Source organism: Ranitomeya imitator, chromosome 1, assembly GCF_032444005.1.
Source record: "Ranitomeya imitator isolate aRanImi1 chromosome 1, aRanImi1.pri, whole genome shotgun sequence".
In the NCBI taxonomy this organism is placed as follows: domain Eukaryota; kingdom Metazoa; phylum Chordata; class Amphibia; order Anura; family Dendrobatidae; genus Ranitomeya; species Ranitomeya imitator.
This window is the reverse complement of record NC_091282.1, coordinates 728,503,830-728,527,135: the sequence shown is the minus strand read 5'-3', so window position 1 is coordinate 728,527,135 and position 23,306 is coordinate 728,503,830. Positions and strand designations below refer to the sequence as shown.

The 23,306-nt window shown below is 44.7% G+C and overlaps 2 protein-coding genes across 2 annotated transcripts; one reads left to right on the top strand and one right to left on the bottom strand.

The window, feature by feature from the left end:
- Nucleotides 1-761: 761 nt before the first annotated feature.
- On the top strand, nt 762-5,794 carry LOC138644519 (uncharacterized). Its single transcript, XM_069733006.1, has 2 exons — nt 762-1,247; nt 4,383-5,794. The coding sequence occupies exon 2, from the start codon at nt 4,389-4,391 to the stop codon at nt 5,646-5,648; it is 1,260 nt and encodes a 419-aa protein (XP_069589107.1). The 5' UTR covers nt 762-1,247; nt 4,383-4,388; the 3' UTR covers nt 5,649-5,794.
- Nucleotides 5,795-6,871: 1,077 nt separating this feature from the next.
- Nucleotides 6,872-8,288, bottom strand: LOC138658064 (uncharacterized). Its single transcript, XM_069745631.1, has 2 exons — nt 7,891-8,288; nt 6,872-7,533 (listed from the first exon to the last, which is right to left on the bottom strand). The coding sequence occupies exons 1-2, from the start codon at nt 8,257-8,259 to the stop codon at nt 7,003-7,005; spliced, it is 900 nt and encodes a 299-aa protein (XP_069601732.1). The 5' UTR covers nt 8,260-8,288; the 3' UTR covers nt 6,872-7,002.
- Nucleotides 8,289-23,306: the final 15,018 nt, after the last annotated feature.

Here is a 23,306-nt window from a genome sequence, read left to right as displayed (position 1 = left end):
CTCCCAGAGTCAAATCTACTGGTGTGCCTTTGGCACTCCAGTCCAGAACTGCATGTGACTTTTTTAAGACTTGTTGAGATTAAGGGTCCTACTTCACTTTCTTATGGTCAATATAAATTTCACAAATCTGCATCTCTATGGATGACTAGCAAACATAGGAGTAGCCTACCATGTGGTAGATTACACTTTAATTTTGCTATAGTTTGCAAAAGAACCCTTAATCCAAGAATAGTAAACCCATAGGATGTCCTTATCCAACAACACATTCTCTGCTCTTTGTATATGTAACACACCTGTCCCGGATATCCTGGGCTTCGCTCCCTTCTCCTGGATCTGTTGCCATCTGTTATGTTCCACATCCAGTTTTGCAGGTTGCCCAGCATGGATCAATTACATAGCCTCTCTAGAACTTTTTAAAGCCCATTGACACGCACACTTGTGTCTTGGGATTGTGTCTAGACCTCTTGGTTTGGTGTGCATACTGTGCTTTATTTGCTTCAATGCCTGCAAGGTTCTACTTCATTCGTCCTGCTGCTTCTGAGTATTCTTTGTGTGCCAAGTCCTCACTGCCCACATGCTATCCAGCTTCCTACATCAGCACCCAAGGTCCGTGTGCCCAACTGGACCTGGGGTTTAGAGGATCCACCTCACCTGGTGAACTTAACAATATACCTCTGATCTACCGATATGGACAAGAACCAATATTTATGCAGCTAACTAAACACAAAACAAGGATAAGGACATGACACTTAAGGTACCTTCACACTGAGCGACGCTGCAGCGATATAGACAACGATACGACCAAAAGGCGATCGCTGGAGCGTCGCTGTTTAGATCGCTGTAGAGACGTCAAACACACCAACGTTCGAACGATGCCGGAGCGATACAGTGACGTAACAGCGACTCACGGATCGTTGTCGCTGGTTGCTTGCTTCACGTCAAACAGCAGTGGTTAACGATCCGATGAATTGGCAGCGTAGTCAGATAGGTGTCACCCAGGTGGGTGACACCCAGATAGGTGTCACCCAGGATGTGACGTCCCGGCGTCTCAGAATATAAACCGCGACTCTACAGCGATTGATTCACATTGTTCGAGAGCTGCGTATGCCTGTTTTTCCCTGCATTTCTAGCGTCCTGTCCGGAACGATCCTTCTCCAGCTACGATCCTCTTCTACCGTGAACGTTCTGTTCGGAACGCCGTACTCCACTGCCGGCGTCTTCATCGGTTCTTTTATTGCTCATAAACGGTATGTTCAATTTTTTTTTTTTTGTATAGTAATGGCTGTGTAGTAATGCTAGACGCAATGCTTATCTAAAGTATATGGTATAGTAATGTATAAAACATATCTGGCAGCTATCTTGTGCATCTGGTAAGCGGACACACAAGATGGAGGCACTTTCGGATGCAGTTTGCAAACTATTTGGCGCTGTGTAGCATTTTTTGCGCAAACTATATGGTAAGGCCAACCAACTCTTTTGTGTCTACCTTGGCTTAGCTGTCCCTGGCCTGCTCCGCAAGTAAATAAAAACAGCTCACAACTGGTAAACTAAATTTTTTTTTTTCACAAACTGACCTTATTTTTTTTTGATCAAGAGACAATCACTGTCACGCTATCTATATTCATCAAGTACGGTGTCAGAAAAATGAATTCATGATAAACATATACAGGCTCCTGAATTCACTATTTCTGACACCTGGCAGGTGAGCATAGATATGTACCGTGTGACAACCATTGTCCCCTCAATTTGTGTGATTATGGAGATGCATGTAATATTTTTGGCCCACCTCATATCTGTATACTACAGACACACCAAGCTGCAGTCTTTTCATTTTTAACTACTGGAGATATTATGTGGGCCAAAAAGTGTGTGTGGCGACGTTTCTTGGCGCACGGTGTGTTGCCGGTGGCTATAGACACAATAAACCAAACATAATTGTGTCAAATCAAACTTTTTTTATGTTGTTAACTGAAAAATAACAAGGAACAGAACAATATCCCAAACAATGAAAGAAAAAAAAAAAAATCAGAACCTCCCACGCCTCAAGAGGTGTCGCAGCGTGCGGCCATGTTGCTGTACTTGTTGCAGCATGAGCGCTGCTGTCCGCTCCAGGCGGTCTTGCTTGGCCAGCAGCTCTCTCACGGTGTCCAGTTCTGTGATAGAAGAGGTTGGAGAATGGACAGTGATAAAGCTGCAACGGTGGCATGTGTTTACATAACCAGCAATTTTACCGTACCGTCAAAAATAACGATTTTTGTAACGATATCTTTGATTTCTGTGAAGTTGCAACGATATTGTTAACGCAATCGTTCTGTGTGACAGCGACCCAGCGACCACACAGTGACTTACCAACGATCACGACCAGGTCGTATAGCTGGTAATGATCGTTAGTAATTCGTTTATTGTAAAATGGTACTTGTAACTACACACTCAATTTTCTACTGCCCCAGAGGGCTTTTTTTAGGTTCAATGTTTTAGGGTCCGTTTAGTCGTTGTCAAATGTGACATCCCACCGATAACCCCCTCCCACTTTCTCAATACTTACGGAAAAGGGACGCCTGTTGCTCATCCGCAGAGCTGCTGACCACCCATCCCCTGGCTCGGGCCACAGCTCCTGCTGCTGAAAGGAAGCAAATACATATCTGGTTAACAATTGAACTGACTGTGGTGAAGCGCTCGCTGGTTTTGTCACTTACGAATGCTTGTCGCTGGAGAGAATGACGCCGACCCGGGGGAGGAAGATGGGTGGCGAAAGGGCGGGGTTGTGGCCTGCGGTGGGGTTACTGCACCTGTAATGTACACAATATTTAACCTCCCTACTAATGGCCCGTATGGCGTCATTAAATTCTAAAAAAGGGTGGTTAACTTACGTGACGACACTGGCTGTGGGCTTCCGCTGCTAGCCGCTGTACTGCTGGCTGCAGTGGGTGCTGTCCTCTGCCGGCGGCGTCTCTCTACACCCCAAAAAAAGACACGCAAGGTTTAGACACCAGAAGTACAGAGCTGTCGACTTAAATAAAAAATTAAGTAGGCGCCATCGCAATTGCCAGACATGAGGGGTAACTTACGTGACGGCCCTGGCTGTGGGCGTACGCTGCTGGCCGCTGTAGTCCTCTGCTGGCGTTGTCTCTCTATACACAAAAAATAAAGAAACACAATGTTTACACACCAAAGTACAGAGCTTCCGACACCCCCACAAATAACAAACCTAGGCCAGTGGCATAAAGGAATAAAATTTAAATTTAACTCCCCAAATCGAGGTACATATATAGAAGGTGGGAAGCGCCACACGGCAGTGCGAGTGTCCCTATTCCCCCCTCCCGATACTGTGTGTCTCCCAATTACACTATACTGTTACTTGCCTTGCCTGGTCTCTGCCCGCAACGTTGCCAGATAAAGTGGCTGTTTGTACCGGAGGTCGGCCCACTTTTTGCGTAGCTGCAGCGCACTGCGCCGGATGCCGAACCTCCGCTCCATCTTCTGGGCAATGTGGCGCAACACCTCATTCTTATGTAGATTTGGGTGTGCTGGGCGACTCTCCCGGCCCTCATAGTCCATGGCATCCATTTTTTTTACAAAAAAACGGACCTCTGTCTGCCCCAAAGGAGGACATCGCTGTCTCGCCGCCATTTTAGCAAGAGAGACGCTGTATGGCACCACCCAGCCACGCCCAGAGGAGGTCCTTGATTCTACCGTTCTGGCGCGCAATTCGCAATGCTATAGCGTCTCCATTTATGCACACCGTCGCGGGTGTGACGTCGGCTCCAGAAGTCACTATTTGGCGTTCCCGTTATAAATCAGCAGCGCTCATCGTCCTGTTTGTTTCAGTGGATGGTACATTTAATGGAGGGTATCTATGGGGTATGGCTGTTGTGTTATATGCTGTTGTGTTAACGTTGCTTACAATTAGCCATGTATATCTCTGTGTATGTATATATGTATGTGTGTGTATGTATGTGTATATATATATATATATATATATATATATATATATATATATAATAATAATAATAATAATCTTTATTTTTATATAGCGCTAACATATTACGCAGCGCTTTACAGTTTTTCACACATTATCATCACTGTCCCCCAATGGGGCTCACAATCTAGAATCCCTATCAGTATGTCTTTGGAATGTGGGAGGAAACCGGAGTGCCCGGAGGAAACCCACGCAAACACGGAGAGAACATACAAACTCTTTGCAGTATATATATATATTTATATATATATATATATATAGTACCTTACATCCTATGTTAACATTTTTGTCAAATGGTGCAGCATCGGTGACGCAACGGAGAATGCATTACAGTATTGGATGTCTTGTGTAAGTTTTGAAAATTATATGTAGTAATTTTTTTTTTTCTTTTTTCCTTTCTCAGGTTGCCATGTCTCATTCGGATGTACCTGTGATTGTTGCGGCCGCGTTATTGGTAGAAGCTCACAACCAGCTGGAGGTTCAAGCGCGAAACAATCGTGTAAAGCGTCAGCGCCGCATGTGGACCAAACAGTGGCTGCAGAAGAGGAATCAATTGTCCCATATGGGCCTTATAAGGGAACTGCAGGATAACAACCCGCATGATTTTCGTAACTACCTGAGAATGTCGGAGGACTCATTTAATGTCCTACTTGCAGCTGTAGAACCTTATATCAGGCGGCAAAATACACAGATGAGAGCAGCTGTCCCTGTGGATGAGAGGCTGGCTGTCACGCTGCGTTTCCTGGCGACTGGCAGGTCTATGCAAGACTTGCATTACAGCGCAGCTATATCCCGATCCCTACTCAGCGTCATCATCCCAGAGACATGCAAAGCTATTGTCTCAGTTTTACACCGCAGTTACATGCCTTTCCCACAGACCCCGGATGACTGGAAAGAGATTTCTAGGGGATTTGAGGAGCAATGGCAGTTCCCGAATTGCGGTGGGGCCTTGGATGGCAAACATGTACGCATCACCCAACCACCACACTCTGGCTCCTTTTATTATAACTATAAGGGATATTTCAGCATAATTCTCATGGCCCTCGTAAATGCTAACTATGATTTCATAAGTGTGTCTGTTGGGATTAACGGGAGAGTATCCGATGGAGGAGTTTTGGAGCACACAGATTTTGGGGAACGCTTGAAAAATAATAAACTTGCCTTGCCGCCCAACAGTGACACAACAGAAAACATGAACTTTGTCTTTGTCGGAGATGAGGCTTTCCCACTGCATCCGAACCTTTTGAAGCCCTTCTCCCAGAAGACTCTGACACCGGAACGACGAATCTTTAATTACAGACTTTCAAGAGCTAGACGCGTTGTTGAAAATGCATTCGGAATTATGGCAAACCGATTTCGGGTTTTCCACACAGCACTAAACATGAAACTAACGTCTATTGACTCTGTGGTGCTTGCTTGTTGTGTCCTCCACAACTTTCTACGTCGCCGTGATGCCACTGCATACAGCCCTACACAGTATGTAGACTCTGTGGACCAGGGTAACGGAGATGTAACCCAGGGCGAATGGCGTCTAGACGCGCACAGGGTTTGTGGTTTGGAAAGTCTGGGTTCTGGAAGGTACTGTGATGATGCAACTAATAGCAGGGACAAATACTCTGACTTTTTCAATGGGCCAGGGGCTGTCCCATGGCAGTATCAACAGCTGTAACGTAACTGTTGGCATAACTTATACCATGTATTATGGATGATATTGTTGGGGGGTTCAAGTGCTCTTGTGTAAAAGTGCTCATTTTTAACAATTTTTGGATGACCCATGATACTCCTTTTTCTGTAATAAATGTGAACATAACGATATATCTATTTGTTATTTCTTATTATTTTACATACATACCAATACATACCAATAAACATATATATCTATGAACATACTCTACTTCTGTATCAATCATATGAAACCTGTGAGTCTTCAGCATCCTATGCACTAGTGATTTCCTGATGTGTGTGTGTATATATATATTAGTAGATGTTCACCATATTCTAAAGGTACCTTCACACTCATCGACTCTGCAGCGATACCGACAATGATGTCGATCGCTGTTTGGTCGCTGGAGAGCTGTCACACAGACAGCTCTCCAGCGAGCACCGATCCAGAAGTCCACGGGTAACCAGGGTAAACATCGGGTTACTAAGTGCAGGGCCGCGATTATTAACCCGATGTTTACCCTGGTTACCGTTGTAAATGTTAAAAAAAAATTACAATACATACTTACATTCACGCTGTATAGTCATGTCCCTCGCCTTCAGCTTCCAGCACTGACTCAGCGCCGGGCGTAAAGTACAACGGTGATGTCAACGCTGTGCTTTACTACCGGACGGCGCTCACCAGTCAGTGCGGGAAGCCGAAGGCGAGGGACTTGACCATACAGCGGGAATGTATGTACTGTTTGTTTTTTAAACATTGACAACGGTAACCATGGTAAACATCACGTTACTAAGAGTGGCCCTGCACTTATTAACCCAATGTTTCCCTTGTTTCTTGTGACGACATCGCTGAATCGGCGTTACACATGCTGTGTGTAACGCCGTTTCAGCGATGTCAGCGGGAGATTCAGCAACCACAAAAAGTGCTGTACTTTCCCCAGCGACCAATGATCTCCCAGCATACATTACCGTCACACAACAATTTAGTTAACGATATCGTTGCTACGTCACAAAAAGCAACGATATCGTTAACAATATAGTTATATGTGACGGTAATGTATTGGGTATTCTAGCATTCGCATGTCCCCGTCGCATATTGCCCAGCAACGTAGTATATTGACCAGCGGCGTCATTTATTGCCAAGCCAAAGAGACACGTAGTACATACACAAATGTAAGAAACCAAAAATTTTATTATTTGTATTAAAAATTTTATTATTTGTTATTTCAATACTTTTTTAATGTTGATGAGGCATAGGGGATTAATGACCGGGTGCCAGGAGGATGCCTGCAGGGGAGAAGGCATAGGGGATTACTTGTGGAGCATCTAAAACACAAGTCTCATTTATTTAAACTACAACACTACAAATTTTGGTAGTAAGTGTCCATCTCACTGTAGTGGTGCGTGGCTATAGGAGGTCCTTGTGATAAGTCACCAAAAGAAGGGGGTGCAGGTGGTGTCCGGAACTGAGAATTATGTGGCCCAGGTCTGCGGACAGGAGTGCTGTGCATGGGCTCCTGTTGGTGTCCCCAATAAAAATGGGCACTGGGCTGACGGACGTCAATGCTCAATGTTGATGTGTCGCATAGTTTTCCTGCGGCTGCCGCGTTCATAACGTCAAACATTATTCTCTCCGCGTGAGATCTTTGGGTATCATCCAGTCTGTTTAAACGTTCCTCAACCAAGGATGCGAATGGGGAGAGTTTGGTTGTGACGTGCTTCGACAAGATGCTGTTGGCCACTGCCAGGAGATCCACAGGTGTGGCTGCTGTTGATTTTCTTTTTCTAGATGGGCGCAGTGGACATGTCTGCTCCTCGACAGACGGGCTACTGGAGGACTGAGGGGACTGGACATTGTTCGCTTCCGTTGTTTCCCGCTGTTGCAGAGGCACCTGCAATTACATGAAAAAGAAAAATTTAAAATAAATAACATACAAACGACTCTGCCACACATCCCTAGAGAGCCCACACCTCCCCAAACACCTCTATGCCCATTGGAACCTATGAGGAACAGTTACCTGGGTTAAAAAACAAAGGGGTTAAAGAGCTGTGCAGAACTACATTGGCCGGCAATACTGTACGAATGTGCGGAAGACACAATGTTAATTACGGACACAGGAAGTGGCAGCTGTTATCATCAGGGGGATTAAACATGAACAACGTGACTCACTATTACTGGAAGCCATGCAGTCTCATAAACATACAAGACACACGGCATGCTACAAGAAGGGAAGCTTGGGGCTACTTACATGGTCGTCAGGAGACTCAGGCAGGATATCTTCGGGCGATGGCTCACAAAGGCTAGTCACAGTCTGGCACGGGCGAGGGATTTCTTGGTCTCTAGTGAATGCCATCAGGTCGTAATACCACAGCCTGGGCACATAGACTTCCTCAGTTCCGGCCCCAGACTTCTTAGAATTTTCCACTTTGTTGACCTCTTTTTTGAAAACTGTGCGGAGAGCCTGGATCTTTTTCCTCACAATGTTTTCATCCACGGTCTCTGTGGGATGATACTCCCTGTAGACGGCCACCAGCTTCTCATACGCTTCTCTCTTCATGTAACGGTTGCTATAATCCTTAGATTTTATCTTCCACAAACAGGGCAGGGAGCGGTACATCTCTATGAGTGCCCGAACAAAGTCCTGCTCATTTGTAGACATCTTTAAAAAATAAAAAAATAAAAGTTAAGAAACAGCAAAAAATAAAAGTTTGAAGAGCCGTATGCCGTTCCTATTGTTATCAGTCATTTTTTGTATGGGATGGTCCGTGGGACTATTTCCACCATTTAGGGGATGGGATGGGGGCCGTTTGTGTGTTTCCTCATAGCCACCATTTGGGGATGGGATGAGGGCTATTTTTATCCATTTTGAGAGTTGAAAAATTTGTACATTCTATTGGTTGCTATTTTGTCAATGGCCAATTTCATGTTGGTGAAACACACCATACTACAAAATCGTTTGCATTACCACTTAAAAGGGAAATACTACGACGCTAAAGCGTCTTTGGTTATAAACGTGAAAGCTCTAAAAAAATCACTGCTGAGATGTAGTATACATCTATTTCTATACACATAAATTAGTATTGCTGCATGGCAAATGAATACAGCACAAGGATATACTCACCGTAGATGTACTAATTGAGAACGCTGCAGAGTTGAAGATCTACAAACAGGTCGCTCAAAAGTTACAGCCAAGACGCCCACGAGTTGATGGAGAAGGAACACGATGGATTTCGAACCAAGACACACACGAGATGCTCGTGGATGGCAGAGTACGCACAAGTGATTGAAAAGTTGTAAAGTCGCGGTTTATATTTCGGAACGCAGGTACACATGACCCCGATGTGACCTATCAGCGTTCTCAGTGAGACGTAACAACAAAGCCATTTGAAATATATAACGTTATGGCGTCACCTTTTGTAATGTAATAATGTGATTTAAAGGGGTCTTCTTTTGTAATAGTGATGCATTGTAAATACGCCCTTACGTAAAGTTCACACCTACCTCCTAGGCTGTCGTGACAGTTGGCGTCACCTTTTGTAATGTAATGTAAAGGGGTGCCTTTTTCAATGTAATAATGTGATGTAGGCATCACCTTTTGTCTTTGGAATGCATTTGGGAGTATGGTGATAATTACATTACTATAATAATGTTCACACCATCTCCCAGGCCATTATGACAGATGGCGTCTCCTTTTGTAATTTGTAATATATTGGGATCTTCGAAATAATTGCGTATCTATCTACGAGCGACATTGCTAAATTTAAAGGCGTCTACTTTTGTAATGCATAACGCCTACCTGGCCACAACAAGACGCTGCGACGGCCCCTTTCATCGTTGCTGACGTCGTTGCTTTTCATGTCAAACACAACGATTCAGGCTGATCTAACGACCAAATAAAGTTCTGAACTTTCGGCAACGACTAGCGATGTCACAGCGGGATCCGGATCGCTGCTGCGTGTCAAACACAACGATATCGTTATCCAGGACGCTGCAACGTCATAGATCGTTGTCGTTCTCGTTGCAATATTGCTCAGTGTGAAGGCACCTTTAACCAGAACAAGTGATGGTTTATTCCATGACCAAACACAGCCCTGTGTTATCATCACTGGCCCTTAACCTTTCATTCCATAATCCTCTGCAGTGCCTTTGGCATCAATAATGCTAAGTTGACTTGTATTTCATTACCCGATTTTAAAGGTTTTCTTATCAAATTTTAAACTCCAGGGAATTTTCTACAACTTATAAAAATGCAAATAATTATACTATGAGCCCAAAAAAAATATGAGCCCTTTACTGGCAAATCTTCCAAATCATCCAGAATGCAACAAACATTTTTCCTTCAATCACATAAGAAAAGGCAAATTACATGTTTCTGCTATTTATCACTACTAATGTCAAACAGAATTAATATAACTTCTTAATCCCTGTATTAGTATAAACAAAATGCACAGCACTATAATTAAGAAGACTTTTGGCAGGCAACTTAGCATCCAGTGAAAAGACTACATTACACTAACATGGCTCCCATCAGCGATGACAATGAGGGCGAAAGTCTGTAGACAGTCCAGTAGCATAAATCAGTCTCACTTGTAGAATACATTTACAGGTATGTGCAGAACCATTATTCAGAAACAGCAAAACTGTTAATTTTTCATTTAATGCAATGAAATCTTAAATTACATAAAATAACTAATATTAGGATAAATAACCGAATGTAAGCTTTTCAATTAAATATATTTTCAGAAAAGGAGTTATTATTTAGAACGATTTATATTATTTTTATTTTTCCACATGAAAATTTTTATATGCACTCCGTTCATTGTGGTCCGGTCTTAGTCTATCGATATATACAGTTGTGAGAATGCATATTTACTCTGGTCTGGAGTCTAAATTTATGAGTCTTGTTTTAGGCCTGCATTATATGATGGTGCCTGACATGGGATATGAATTTATTTATGTGTTTTGTCTAACAACTTTATCAATTTATGGGTCTGAATTGAAAGATTTAGTCTGGGCAGCTCCAATTTATTCAGTGGTCTGCATTTATTTCAGTATCTGGTCTGAGCAGCAGCATAGCTACCGGGCCCCGCGTTCAGAGGGTCCCACCCAGAACTACGCTACCCTACGCAACTGTGCACGCCAATTCAGTCAAGCCCCACAGTAGAGCCAGGAGACACAATCTCCCTGCACTACCGCTCACCGTTCTGTAGACTGTAAGTTGCTTTAAGCCGGTGGTCTATAGAATGGCAGAGGTGCCGATTCACAAGCAGGATATCAGAGTTCCGGCACGGTGACAGAACTCTGATGTCCTGTGGGTGCATCAGACCGATGACAGCGCATTGGTCTGCCCAGCCCTTGCCGGAGGACTCGTCAGGACACTGGAATGGGTGAGTATATGATGTTTTTTATTTGGATTAAAACTTATTGATGCATCAAACGATGGGGGACTCTGAAACAGTAGTGGGGCCCTCATACATCATATGGACTACTGTGGGGGCTCTCATACATTATAGGGACTACTGTGGGGGCTCTCATACATTATAGGGACTACTGTGGGGGCCCTTATAAAGAGTGAGGCTATTATTCAGTTTGGGTGCTAAAGTGGGGGCCATTCTACAGTTTGGAGGCTAATGTGAGGGCCATCATTCAGTTTGGGGGCTGTGTGTGTGGCCATTATACAGATTGGGGTGTAATGTGTGGGCAATCCTACAGTGTGAGGACTAATGTGGGCATGCTCATACATTGTAGGGACATCTGTGGGGGGTTCTCAAAGTCAGGGGCGGACATACCGCCGGTTCAACCGGTGCAAGCGTACCGGGGCCCAGAATGGGAGGGGGCCCCACCCGACGGACATACACGGCACGTCGGCAATCGGCATTGTTGTGACTGCTGCAGCCTACCGCTGCGTGGATCATCCTGTAATGAGCGCCGGGCCGGCGCCGCGGTACCCAACGAGTGACATGACCGCTGGTGAAGAAGCTCAGAAGCTGCCGTGCCCGGCGCCCGCCACTGCCCGGAGTCTGCGGAGACCATCTGTCCACAGTCCGGGTCTGGAAGAAGGAGCCAGGAGCAGGTGAGTATCATATTTACCTGTCCACGATCCACGCGCCGGGCGCCGCTCCATCTTCCCGTCTCTGCGCTCTGACTGTTCAGGTCAGAGGGCGCGATGACGTATAGTGTGCGAGCCGCCCTCTGCCTGATCAGTCAGTGCGGAGAGACGGGACAGTGAGGACCAGCGGGCGGGCAGAGACGAGAGTCAAGCCGAGGTGAGTATGTCTTTTTTTTTTTATTGCAGCAGCATTTATATGTGGCGCCGGCACAGGCGTTATATATGGAGCAGGAGCATCTATCTATGGGGCCATAATGAATTGTATGGAGCATTATATGTGGTGGCACAGCTTTATATGGACTCCATATAAAGCTGTGCCGCCACATATAATGCTCCATACAATTCATTATTACCCCATAGATGCTCCATCCGATGGAGCATCTATGGGGTAATAATGAATTGTATGGAGCATTATATGTGGCGGCACAGTGTTATATGGAGCATCTGTGGGGCCATAATGAATTGTATGGAGCATTATATGTGGCGGCACAGGCACAGCGTTATATAGAGCATTATATGTGGCGGCACAGCTTTATAGGGAGTCCATATAAAGCTGTGCCGCCACATATAATGCTCCATACAATTCATTATGGCCCCATAGATGCTCCATATTATGGATGGAGCATCTATGGGGCCATAATGAATTGTATGGAGCATTATATGTGGTGGCACAGCTTTATATGGAGTCCATATAAAGCTGTGCCGCCACATATAATGCTCCATACAATTCATTATTACCCCATAGATGCTCCATATTATGGAGCATCTATGGGGTAATAATGAATTGTATGGAGCAAGCATTATATGTGGCGGAACAACTTTATATGGAGCATCTATGGGGCAATATTCAATATTGAATTGCATGGAGCATTATATGTGGCGGCACAGCTTTATATGAAGCATCTCTGGGGCAATATTCAATAATGAATTGTATGGAGCAAGCATTATATGTGGCGGCACAGCCTTATATGGAGCTTCTATGGGGCAATATTCAATAATGAATTGTATGGACCATTATATGTGGCGGCACAGCTTTATATGGAGCATCTATGGGGCAATATTCAATAATGAATTGTATGGAGCATTATATGTGGTACAGCTTTATATGGAGCATCTATGGGGCAATATTCAATAATGAATTGTATGGAGCATTATATGTGGCGGCACAACTTTATATGAAGCATCTATGGGGCAATATTCAATAATGAATTGTATGGAGCAAGCATTATATGTGGCGGCACAACTTTATATGGAGCATCTATGGGGCAATATTCAATAATGAATTGTATGGAGCATTATATGTGGCGGCACAGCTTTATATGGAGCATCTATGGGGCAATATTCAATAATGAATTGTATGGAGCATTATATGTGGCACAGCTTTATATGGAGCATATATGGGGTAATAATGAACTGTATGGAGCATTATATGTGGCACAGCTTTATATGGAGCATTTATGGGGCCATAATGAACAGTATGGAGCATTATATGGGGCACAGCTTTATATGGAGCATCTATGGGGCCATACTGAAATGTATGGAGCATTATACTGTATGTGGCACAGCTTTATATGGGGCATCTATGGGGTAATAATGAAATGTATGGAGCATTATATGTGGCACAGTCTTATATGGAGCATTTATGGGGCCATAATGAACTGTATGGAGCATTATATGGGGCACATTTTTATATAGAGCATCTTATGAGCCCATCATGAACTGTATGGAGCATTATATGGGGCTCATAATTCAATATGGATATTCAAAAACACTTAACCTTCTGATGTCTCAATTAATTTTACTTTTATTGGTATCTATTTTTATTTTTGACATTCACCGGTAGCTGCTGCGTTTTCCACCCTAGGCTTATACTTGAGTGAATAAGTTTTCCCAGTTTTTTGTTGCAAAATTAGGGGGGGTCAGCTTATACTCGGGTCGGCTTATACTCGAATATATACAGTAGTTTAAGAAGGGGTTGTCTAGTAGTGGACAACCCTTTTAAGCACCTACATGCATCTGACATACCTGTTGATATGTTGTGGTGTTTATGCCCCTTTTTATTGTTTATAATACAATAATATATCTGCGGTATGGGGGGGGGCCCAGGAAGATTTCTTGCACAGGGGCCCTCTGCAGTCTGTGTCCGCCCCTGCTCAAAGTATGGCAGCTTTTTCACTTTGGGTGTAATGTAGGGGTAATTATACAGTTTGGGGGCTAATGTGGAGCACATTATACAGTGTAGGAGCTAATGTGTGGCCCATTATACAGTTTGGGCTCTTATGTAAAAGCCATTATGCAGTTTATGGGCTAATGCAGTGTTCTTCATACAGCGTGGAAGCTAATGTGCTGGCCATTATACATTTTAGGGCCTAACGTGGGGAATTCATAATGTGTGAGGACCCTCATATATTGTAGGGACATCTGTGGTGGTTCTTAAAGTGTGGTAGCCATTATACAGCATGTGAGCTAATGTGCGGGCCATTATTCAGTTTGAGTCTTAGGCCGGCGTCACACTAGCGAGTTTTACGGACGTAAGAGCGCATAAAATACGTCCGTAAAACACGCCTAACAAACGTCCCAATTATTCTCTATGCCCCTGCTCCTATCTGCCGTAATTTACTGATCAGTATTATACGGCTTTCTACGGCCGTAGAAAATCGCAGCATGCTGCGTTTGTCACCGTATTGTGCAAAAAAAACACCAAAGAAAGTCTATGGAAGCCAGAAAAATATGGATTACACACGGACCAGCAGTGTGACTTGCGAGAAATACGCAGCGGTGTTAGAGAGAAAAGCCGGTAATTCAGTGCGGTGTACAGTAAAATCACACTGACAGCTTACAATAGAATAGGTAGAATACATGTGTACACATATATATATATATATATATATATATATATACCTATTCTGTCAGTGAGACACATATATGTATATATATTAATATTTCATACAGCGCTAGATAGCTTTAAAGCCGGTAATTCAATTGCTGGCTTTTGCCATCTTCTTCCTAAACCCAACATGATATGAGACATGGTTTACATACAGTAAACCATCTCATATCACCTTTTTTTTTTGCATATTCCACACTACTAATGTTAGTAGTGTGTATATGCAAAATTTGGCCGTTCTAGCTATTAAATTAAAGGGTTAAATGGCGGAAAAAATTGGCGTGGGCTCCTGCGCAATTTTCTCCGCCAGAGTAGTAAAGCCAGTGACTGAGGGCAGATATTAATAGCCTGGAGAGGGTCCACGGTTATCGCCCCTTCCCCCCCCTGGCTAAAAACATCTGCCCCCAGCCACCCCAGAAAAGGCACATCTGGAAGATGCGCCTATTCTGGCACTTGGCCACTCTCTTCCCATTCCCGTGTAGTGGTGGGATATGGGGTAATGAAGGGTTAATGCCACCTTGCTATTGTAAGGTGACATTAAGCCAAATTAATAATGGAGAGGCGTCAATTATGACACCTATCCATTATTAATCCAATAGTAGTAAAGGGTTAAAAAAAACACAAACACATTATTTAGAAGTATTTTAATGAAATAAAAACAAAGGTTGTTGTAATATTTTATTCTACGCTCAATCCATCTGAAGACCCTCGCTATGTAACAAAGAAAAAATAATAAACCAACAATATACATACCTTCCGAAGATCTGTAACATCCCACGATGTAAATCCATCTGAAGGGGTTAAAATATTTTACAGCCAGGAGCTCTGCTAATGCAGCGGTGCTCGTGGCTGCAAAACCCCGGGGAATGAAGGTAAAGTAGGTCAATGACCTATAGTTACCTTCATTTGCGGTGATGCGCCCTCTGCTGGTTGTCCCTCGAGCGTGGGAACTTTCCTAGAAAGCTCTCAGGCTCGAGTTCATATGAGGACAACCAGCAGATGGCGCCTCACCGCAAATGAAGGTAAATATAGGTCATTGACCTACTTTACCTTCATTCCCTGGGGTTTTGCAGCCACGAGCACCGCTGCATTAGCAGAGCTCCTGGCTGTAAAATATTTTAACCCCTTCAGATGGATTTACATCGTGGGACGTTACAGATCTTCGGAAGGTATGTATATTGTTGGCTTATTATTTTTTCTTTGTTACAGAGCGAGGGTCTTCAGATGGATTGAGCGTAGAATAAAATATTACAACAACCTTTGTTTTTATTTCATTAAAATACTTTTAAATAATGTGTTTGTGTTTATTTTAACCCTTTACTACTATTGGATTAATAATGGATAGGTGTCATAATTGACGCCTCTCCATTATTAATTTGGCTTAATGTCACCTTACAATAGCAAGGTGGCATTAACCCTTCATTACCCCATATCCCACCGCTACACGGGAATGGGAAGAGAGTGGCCAAGTGCCAGAATAGGCGCATCTTTCAGATGTGCCTTTTCTGGGGTGGCTGGGGGCAGATGTTTTTAGCCAGAGGGGGGCCAATAACCGTGGACCCTCTCCAGGCTATTAATATCTGCCCTCAGTCACTGGCTTTACTACTCTGGCGGAGAAAATTGCGCAGGAGCCCACGCCAATTTTTTCCGCCATTTAACCCTTTAATTTAATAGCTAGAACGGCCAAATTTTGCATATACACACTACTAACATTAGTAGTGTGGAATATGCAAAAAAAAAGGTGATATGAGATGGTTTACTGTATGTAAACCATGTCTCATATCATGTCGGGTTTAGAAAGAAGATAGCAAAAGTCGGCAATTGAATTACCGGCTTTAAAGCTATCTCACGCTGTATGAAATAATAATAATATATATATATATATATATATATATATGTCTACTGACATATATATATATATATAGATAGACAGTATATATGTTTTTATGGGTTTTTTTACACATGGATCCCTTGTATAGCCGTATGTCGGTTTTGCAAGCCGGCGAGAAAAACACGCAGTACGGATGCCATACGGATTACATACGGAGGATGCCATGTGCAAAATATGCTGACACACCCTGCCTACGGAGGAGCTACGGACCACTATTTTGGGGACTTTTCAGCGTATTACGGCCGTAATATACGGACCGTATTGTCTTACGCCGAGTGTGACGCCGGCCTTACAGTGGGGCCATTATACCATTTGAGGACTAGTTTAGAGGCCATTATACAATTTGGGCTCTACTGTGAGGCCATGGTACAGTTTGAGGGCTTCTGTGGTGGTCATTATACAGTGTTTTGGGGGAGCAGTGGGGGCATCATACTCTGTATAAGGGAGCTGTAGACCCACCATACTGTGTCTAGAGGAGTTGTACATTGGGGGACTCAGTGGACACTATTAAATGTTAATTGAGCACTTAAGAAACATTGTTATAGAGGCACTCAAAGTATTATGGCCATCAAAGAGGCAAAATGTGGGCACTGTCTTCTAGGGATCTTGCGCAAGGCATTAATATTTCCTATGGGGAAATTGTACCATCTAAAGGACACAAAGGAGGCATTATTACTATATAAGGTTCACAGTGGTGGCACTATTATGTGTGGCGCTAAGAGGAGCTCTGCTTTTGTGCCACATAGCAGGTGCAGTAATAGGGACACATATGGCAGCAGCGGCTCAGCATTGGGGTATCAGCAGGATGAGGAGGTTGTGGATAAATGGAGACGATGCAGGAAATGTGAGATGTCAGATGTGTCTTTGTTGTAATCTCTGCAGACAAGTACTGGCTGGAGAAGTTGTCATGTTGGTCTGGGCCAGATGGAGAAGACATTAAAAAAATGACTCCATCATAGAGAACATCAGCTGTATGACACTATGTATAACTGTATACCGTAAGAGAAAGGAAGAATATAAAAAAAAATCAACATTTAACAATTTATAGAAAAAAGGTTACATATTGTATATTGTGACTTTCAGTTGAATAACTAAATAAAAAAAATAGCCTTGACAGTGTGGCTGGTTGGCAGAGTTCACATGCCGTTTAAGCTTGTAGATGCCCCAAGATTTCCAGTGTCCATTTAGAGCTTTATAAAGTACAGATATTGTTTATTTTGAATACTTTTCTCCTTTGTCTTGCTGTGGGTGATAATATATTTACTCAAATGATTATGGTTTATTTTAATTCAACAAAACAAAAAACAATTCTTCCATTTTGTGATCATTTTATTCTCAGTTTTGCAGACTTTTCTTATTTCTGGATAGCATTGCAGAAAAAAATAATAATAAAATCGCCGCAGGTGCCATTGTTTGCTTTTATTCAACCATCACAGGTTCTACAAGGTCAAACGCAAACCTGATGCTTTTGGCTCCCTGGGAAATCGAGATTATGTTGGACAAACAACATACTTAAAACATTGCCCAACACAGCTGAGATGTGACATAATCATCAATGGATTTAGAGGTGCGGCCGATTAAATAAACGCAGGTCAAGACTCCAACATCCATTGATATAGAACATAAATGCTTAAGGAACATGTGTAGCAAAACAGCTGTGGTGAGCCAAAACAGTCTATATTCAGTGGAAGCTTGAGAGACGGCATTATATTTCAATGTACTGCCGCCATCAGTTACTGTCCCCATTAGAGCTCATTGTCACAGCAGGCAAACATGGCTAAATGCCGTAGCATTTGTAGGCATCTCCTACCTCTTTGCTATACAACCCAGACTGCTATGACGACATCTCCTGACAATTGAAGGGTTTGCTGTGAAGTCCTCTGACTTCTCGCTTTTGCAGCCATCGTCATTCTCTACAGCAGGGGTCCCCAACCTGTAGCTCGGGAGCCACATGTGGCCTGCGGTCCCATGAATTGTGGCTAGTGACTGTCTGCCAGCTTGGTGCATTAGCTCCATGTCTAGCAAACTGGTATGAGAACACATCTCAAAATGGTGAATTTTGTGAGTAGCCCTGCACAGTAGTGCAGATCTGGATGCACATTCACTGGTCTTAGGGGTTTAGAGATGTTTTAGGTATGGTGCGCAAGAAGATGGTACTACCTGTTAGAGGAGGTGCTCAAAGCTGGATGTGACAGTGTGTTGGGAGTCATTGATGGGAGAATAATGAATGGAGGTATTTTGGGAACTCAGTATCTCAGTTTACTGCTTTGGAGTGATTTCTGTGTAAAAGCTTTGGTTATCATTATACCTGTTATGGGGGGCTTTGGTTGACACTACTTTGAAGGGGGTGGGAGCTGGATGTGGCTCGTGACCCTCTCTCAGTGCTGAATGTGGCTCGCGACCCTCTCTCTAAGCTGAATGTGGCTCTCAAGGTCAGAAAGGTTGGGGACTACTGCTCTACAGCAACACAAATAACTGTAGGACCCCTGACTAGACCACTAAATAAATCCAGTCTCTATGTCAGAAGCCAGATCTTTCACAAGTGAGGTCTTCTGTGATTGGAGCTGTTCCTCTACCCTTTTTCCTTTCTTTGTGCATCCCAAACCTTTGTTACTACACTGCTCAAAAAAATAAAGGGAACACTAAAATATCACATCCTAGATATCACTGAATGAAATATTTCAGTTGCAAATCTTAATTCATTACATAGTGGAATGTGTTGAGAACAGTAAAATATAAAAATGATCAATGTAAATCAAAATTGATATCCCATGGAGGTCTGAATTTGGAATGATGCTCAAAATCAAAGTGGAAAATGAAGTTACAGGCTGATCCAACTTCAGTAGAAATTCCTCAAAACAAGGAAATGATGTTTAGTTGTGTGTGTTGCCTCCATGTGCCTGTATGACCTCCCTACCGTACAATGCCTGGGCATGCTACTGATGAGGGGGCAGATGGTCTCCTGAGGGATCTCCTCCCGGACCTAGACTAAAGCATCCGCCAACTCCTGGACAATCTGTGGTGCAACGTGACGTTGGTGGATGGTGTGAGACATGATGTCCCAGATGTGTTCAATCGGATTCAGGTCTGGGGAATGGGCGGGCCAGTCCATAGCTTCAATGCATTCATCTTGCAGGAATTGCTGACACCCTCCGGCCACATGAGGACCGGCATTGTCCTGCATTAGGAGGAACACAGGGCCAACCCCACCAGCATATGGTCTCACAAGGGGTCTGAGGATCTCATCTCAGTACCTCAGTACCTAATGGCAGTAAGGCTACCTCTGGTGAGCACATGGAGGGCTGTGCGGCCCTCCAAAGAAATGCCACCCCACAACATTACTAACCCACTGCTAAACCGGTCATGCTGAAGGATGTTGCAGGCAGCAGATCGCTCTCCATGGCATCTCCAGACTCTGTCACGTCTGTCACATGTGCTCAGTGTGAACCTGCTTCATGCATTCACACTAGAAAGGTTCCCAGCAAAATCGGAGATCGCCTTGTCATTGGCTGCTGGGCATGCATGAATTGGCCAAATTATGTGCTTAGTATATCCATTTTTTCTTAATAGCTACAGCAGCAATGCTATTCATATTTCATATATTTCATATTTGCATGCCTTAGCACTACAGAGTGCAACTTTATGTTTTTTAGGTCTTTTTGTAAAATATTTAGGGAGGTCACTGCTGCGTGGCAAAGTAATTATGTAGCAGAGTAGATGTAGTGTTTATGTATATATTACATATGCTACGTGTTACGGAACCACTCAGCACCCAGTTATATGTATGTATAATAGGTTCCATGTGAGATGCATGTCCCTAATGCATCAGCCCACAGGCTGCGCCCCTGGGCAGAGGGGACACGATATTCCCCTTTTGTCTGCCCCCACCTTTGTAATTCCCACAGTAAATATCGGCAGGCTCCGGCCACCTGCGGCTATTGTAATGTATGTCTGGCCTGCTGCTTTTCTATTGGCCTGCCTCTGTATCTGTGTGATATATTCTGTGTCCTGTGAGTAAAGTGTTGTCAGACTGGAAATATGTGGAGAAGCAGTGATCTTTTATATGCGCCCATGTAACCAAGCAATTCCAGCCAGCGTCCTTCATTCAGACACCAGCCAAAGCAGAGTGGACCTCTTGAAACATGGGGTGGTACTGAAAGAGGTACCCCAGCTTGGTAGACCCCGTTACACTGGTGGCAGACAGCGGGATATGATACCCCTTCTACAGGAGGAAAGGAATGAATGGAAAACAACTACCAGAAGTTAAAGAGGACTACATTAAAAGATCTGGTGGAAGCCCAAGGGTTGATCGCCAGCAACAAAACAAAAGCGGATTTGATAGCAGCCATCATGGAACATGACAGTGCAGCGCCCCCCAATGTGAACGTGGAGGACACTGAATTCCAGAGGGAGGTAAAGAACAGACTGGCGTTCTAAGTGGAGCTGGCCAAGATGGAGATGGCAGAACGGAGAGAGGAGAGTCAGCGAGCAGGTGGAGCTCTGGCCTTCGACCAGGTACCTTCAACAGTAAGCCACAAAAAGATCCAGCATAATGCCTTCCGACAGTTGGGGGAGGCAGAGGAAGACATTGATGGCTTTCTGCAGGACTTTGAGCTACAGTGGGTACAAGGGAGTCAAGCAACCACTAAGGAGGACGTCCTCCAGCTCTTCTTGTTAGAACGATTCTTTAATGGACTAACCCCCGAGACACAGGAATGGCTTCAGGACAGGCGGCCAACGACTCTTGAGGAAGCTGCTTGTCTGGCCGATGAACATCATGATGCCAGGAGGCCTCAGTTGTCCGGATCAAAGATGGTCACAAGGGGTCCGCCCATGGACCTGGAGGGCCCCAAACCACCGAAGATTGAAGGGGGACCAGCTAGAAACCTGGCCTACCACAGTCCCCCTGGGGCGCGATGCCACACCTGCCGTCAGCTGGGAAACCTGCAAAGACAATGCCCCAACCAGACTCAGCATACCCAGTGGCCAAAGGCGGGAACAGCTACCTTCAGCCAGGCTGCTGTACACTGCTACCGAGGTGAAGCTGACCCGGCATTGGGGGCTACGACTAACCAAGGGGTGGAAGAGATGGAGGAAGTGCTGCATGAAGTAGACCCCATGCAGGCAGCTCGGCAGATAATCAACAACAGCATTGACAAGTCGTGTGGGTTAATGGGAAGCGTATGCAGGGACTAAGAGATTCCGGGGCAACTTTGACCCTTGTGAAGCCTCATCTCGTCCGGGACTATGAGAAGATGGACCAGACAGTGGCAGTCTGTGTAGCAGGAGGAGCTATACATCGACTGCCCACTGCCAGGATTCACCTGAACTGGGGAGTCGGGGATGGCCTTGTTGAGGTCGGCTTGATGGAGGATTTGCCTGCAGAAATCTTGCTGGGAAATGACTTGGGGCCCATGTTGTCTGCCTTCTCGGTTGCCCCTCTGGCTGAGACATATCCTGTGACCACCCGGAGACAAAGCTCGAGCTGCGGAGGCGGAATCAGACTCAGAGGAGGCCCAGGTAAGACATCCTAGCCCTACACGTATTCCCATAGCCAGACATATTTCTTGGGCCACCCCAGATAAATTTAAGAGGGAGTTACTTGAGGATCCTTCATTGGAGGGATATCGAGGGAAGGCACAGAAGGGGAGAGGGGTACTGGAAGGGGAACAGTTTGTATAGAAGCAGGGACTCCTCTACCGGATCACAGAGCAGCACCACAGAGGGACGAGCCCCACTATATAACGACAGCTGGTAGTTTCTAAGAAGTATAGGCAGGAGGTACTGCGAATCTCTCATGACATACCCTTGGCTGGGCACTTCGGCGTCAGTCGCACCAGGCATCGTTTGACACAAAAATTCTTTTGGCCGGGGGTAACCTATGATGTTCGTTAGTACTGCCAGACCTGTGACAGTTGGCAGCGCATTGCAAGAGGGGAGATCGATGCAAGGCCAAATTACGCCCCCTCCCCATTGTGGAGGAACCTTTCAGCCGAGTAGCGGTCGATCTGATAGGGCCAAACCCAGTTAATCAGGGAAAAGGTATATATTGACAGTGGTAGATTATGCCACACGGTATCCAGAGGCAGTTGTGTTACCTACCATACTGGCAGAGACGGTGGCGGCCGCCCTGCTCTAGGTTTTCTCATGGGTTGGATTTCGCCGGGAGATTATCTCGGACCAGGGTACCCAGTTTACAGCAGAGGTGACCAACCAACTGTGGAAGCTGTGCGGCGTAAAGTCCATTAGAAGCGCCCCGTATCACCCACAAACCAATGGGTTGTGTGAACGCTTTAACGGGACGTTAAAACAACTCATTGGGACTTTTACCAGGACCAACAGGGACTGGGAGAAATTCTTGCCTCACCTCCTGTTTGCCTATCGGGAGGTGCCCCAAGAATCCACGGGGTTCTCCCCATTCGAGCTGGTATACGGGAGACGGGTAAGGGGACCCATAGACTTAGTGCTAGAACACTGGGAAGGGGAGGGCCTCATAGAAGGGATACCTAATTGTACCCTATGTGCTGGAATTCTGGGACCGCCTACAGGAGCTGACCCAGGCTGTATGTGAGAACATGCAGGTGAACCAGTGGCGCCAGCGTGTATGGTACGATCGGAGGGCCAGAGAGCGCACCTTGGAAATAGGGCAGAAGGTCCTCGTGTTAGAGCCCACTAGGCAGAACAAGTTCCAAGCTGCATGGCAGGGGCCCTACCAGGTAGAGGGGAAAATAGCCGACACAACCTATAATGTCGCTGATTGTGATGACCCCAGGGTTA

Coding starts and splice junctions, on each gene's coding strand:
- LOC138644519 (XM_069733006.1), top strand. CDS start 4,389: ATGTCTCATTCGGATGTACCTGTGATTGTTGCGGCCGCGTTATTGGTA.
- LOC138658064 (XM_069745631.1), bottom strand. CDS start 8,259: ATGTACCGCTCCCTGCCCTGTTTGTGGAAGATAAAATCTAAGGATTAT. Junction 7,534..7,890: donor CTGAGTCTCCTGACGACCAT/GTAAGTAGCCCC, acceptor ATGTAATTGCAG/GTGCCTCTGCAACAGCGGGA.